This window comes from Setaria italica, chromosome III (genome assembly GCF_000263155.2).
Source record: "Setaria italica strain Yugu1 chromosome III, Setaria_italica_v2.0, whole genome shotgun sequence".
NCBI lineage: Eukaryota > Viridiplantae > Streptophyta > Magnoliopsida > Poales > Poaceae > Setaria > Setaria italica.
The window spans coordinates 17,799,804-17,802,773 of record NC_028452.1 but is presented as its reverse complement, the minus strand read 5'-3'; the positions used below and the strand labels follow the sequence as shown (position 1 = coordinate 17,802,773).

The following is a 2,970-nucleotide window of genomic DNA, read 5'->3' as shown; positions in this document are numbered from 1 at the left end:
TGGAGCAGTGGAATGCCACATGAGGGGCTATGCCCGACCCCATCACAAACGACGGACCTGGATTCCACTTGAACATACCCATTAGGATCTCACCCAAGCCTGTCACTCGAGCCATCGAGGCAAGTGGCGTTAGCTCAACCCCTCCGATTGCAGAAACCGCGGCCGAGGTGACACATGAAAAGATGCGACTCACCCCGACCGAGCCCAACGGGGCTTGGGGCTTAGGCCGATAGATCCTGACTCGGGAGTTCGACCGGCGACACAGGTCACGGTCGGGAACCCACACGGCAAATTCCCTGACTCACGATGAGGATTGTCTCATGGGGGGGGGGGGGCTGGATCTTTAGACACAGTAGCTTAAACTTGTAGATATAAATTAGTCACATGTATATCTTAGCAGTTAAACAGTAAGGCAAACTATTATTTGATAGACTATCAAGCATAGGAATTTACAAGGTACAGATCTACGTAGTTAAGCTGCAAATCTTCAAGGGCAGAGCAAATATCCTCCTGCACATCTTCAGGTGCATGGTTACCAGGCCTGCAAAATTCAGAGTTTCTGATTTCAGAACATAAGCTACTTATCCGTCTTTGCTTCAGATAAGGTTGAGAAGAGAAGACTAACCATAGCTTAGAGGTGATAAACAAATCTTCACGCTTAACCACGCCATCCTCAAATAATTTCTTCAAAGCAACTCCAACCTATGAGAGAGAGCATATTTCAATTTATTGGGTTTATTGGGGGAACAACTGACTATTTATGACCTGTGCAATGAGTCATCGGAGTTGCATCCTTCTCGTGTATCTTACATGTTCATGCATTTATGTACAGATGTAACAGGTCAGGTTGTAGGAAAAGTGACTTATGTTTGGGGAGCTCAAAGCTTGTGGTTAGAAATTCCCACAATGAAGTCTCCTTTTCTATGGGAGCTTGTGGTTCCCGCGTTGATTCATAAAAGGATGAAAAAAGTTGAAATAATCAAGTCATTTAACAATCAAGAGAAATGGAATATAACTATTTTCGGTGGGACAAGATAATAAACATGAGTACCGATCAGATATATCTATAGGTATTAAAATTGTTGTAGTTGTTGAACATATAGAACCAAAATTCACATTGTTTAACAAAGTATGTTGAAATATAAATGTATGTACCGCCTGCATATATTGTTGGATCTAGACGCACATGTGCACGGGCAATTTGGCTAGTTGTTTTACAAACGATGAAAAAACTAGCTGCTAACGGATGTGCTGCATGGTAAAAAAAAACACAACAGTGTAGTTAAGTGCAAGTGCCAACCAATCCAGCTTAATCAGTTGCAGTAAAGTAGAAAAGCATGGAAGGTAAAGAATGTCATGGAGTGCTATGGTTTTTGTCACCTCGATGGTAGACACTGGATTCGTAATTAGTAATTACCTCCTTCTGATTGCGGTATGCTACAGCGGTATTAATATGCCGATACCCAGCCTGTGCCAGAAAAAAACAGCAAAATTTAGACTGGAATAGGAGAGAAGCACTCTGATGATAGATATCAGAACTTAAGAACAATAAACTTCCGCCTTATTCTTTTGTGCTCAAACAACATTATGAATCATATAAACACTTCAAGAGCAAGCTAACGTCGAGTCTGTCATGTCAATTCTTTCATAACAGATGAAACAAATTACGTGGCCAGCTGGGTAACTCGGCCACAAGAGTTTCTGATCAGGATATTCATTCTCTAATAGAGCTCATTTTAGAGATTCAATGCTCAAGATAACACAAGGATGAAGCTCAACATATACATACGCAGGCAGGCCAGCCTTACAGGGAAAAAAGTAACGATCCTCAATCTGGAGAAACTTTCTTTCCAAACAGAAATCAGGAGGGATAATTATAACTATAGCAACCAGAAAATACCTTGACAGCAGCATAGATGGCGCTGCAGACAGCTTCATGCTCTATTTGCCATGTGCCAAGGCCAACCGACGGAATTCTTGCGCCAGTGTTGAGAACAAAGGATTCAGCCATCTTCTTTGGACAGGAAGAAAAGGTAAGAGCGGATGAAAGAGCTCGGAGACAGGCAATCACCGAAGAAATGGTCAGGTTAGTAGTGGGTGTTGTGTTGTTGACTCTTTGAGCCCTGAAAATCTGGATCCGATGTGGTGGAGCAGGCACTTGCTCCAACGATTACTAGTATATCCGTGCATGTCCAGCAGCCTGTCGGCACATTGGCGCTGCATCATTGGTAGCACAGGTAATTGTTTAGAGCACATCTCTCACCCCCTCTTTCAACGGTGGGACACCAGATTCTTGAACGATTCTTAGTTTATTTCACGCGAACAATTTTCTTTGACGCGAATATTTCGTAATGTTTACGACCAGAGATTCAGGTGAAAAGGAAGACCCGCCACTGTTGGTCGATATTCACAAGGGAGCAAGGTGCCGACGAATTAGCCATTCATGCCCGTACCACCAGTTGTATTATGGCCGATAGCACCTATAGGCTATAAGATGGAGGCTTCGCTTCGCCTATGCGGAAGTGCGGAACAAGTGAAGGGGACTAACCTCATCGCCCTCCCGGGGGCAGGCTCCGCAAGACTCGTGTCATCCGCATGCTGATGAGGCGGCGGCGGGCCCCAATCGCCTTGGGAACTTGCCGATCGACGGGAGACGCGGGCTCGACTAGCAACGCTGAGGAAGAAGAGGAGGGTCCTTTTTTTAGATACGAGGAAGAAGAAGGGGGGAGAGAGAAGAGGCGAACGAGCCGAAGGGCGAAGGCCCATCCCAATTCCCAACGAGCAACGGCCCAACAGTACACGAAACCCGAAATTGAAGGGAAGGGAAGGGAAGGTGATAGGGTACCACCTCAGCAGTCGGTTGTCTCGTACAGATAAGATTTTTTTCTCACGTGGAGGAGGGAGAAAGAGGTGGCTGTTTTGCGAAACAATTGCGTCGTAGGTTAGATTTTAGAATTATGATATGACTAC

General features: G+C 44.9%; 1 protein-coding gene across 4 annotated transcripts in view; it reads right to left on the bottom strand.

Annotated features, from left to right (window-relative positions):
* The window catches only part of LOC101762547 (aldo-keto reductase family 4 member C10), a 4,393-nt gene extending 1,631 nt beyond the window's left edge, over positions 1–2,762 (bottom strand). The window contains exons 1-5 of one of the 4 annotated variants that reach the window (XM_004961822.3): positions 2,549–2,762; positions 1,901–2,217; positions 1,418–1,468; positions 626–702; positions 454–541 (exon numbers count right to left, since the gene is read on the bottom strand). In XM_004961822.3, the coding sequence (XP_004961879.1) occupies positions 454–541; positions 626–702; positions 1,418–1,468; positions 1,901–2,011 (327 nt within the window). In that variant the 5' untranslated portion in view covers positions 2,012–2,217; positions 2,549–2,762. The remainder of the gene's footprint in view (positions 1–453; positions 542–625; positions 703–1,417; positions 1,469–1,900; positions 2,218–2,548) is intronic. The other 3 variants (XM_004961823.3, XM_022825030.1, XM_004961824.3) reach the window with 3 other exon arrangements.
* Positions 2,763–2,970: the final 208 nt, after the last annotated feature.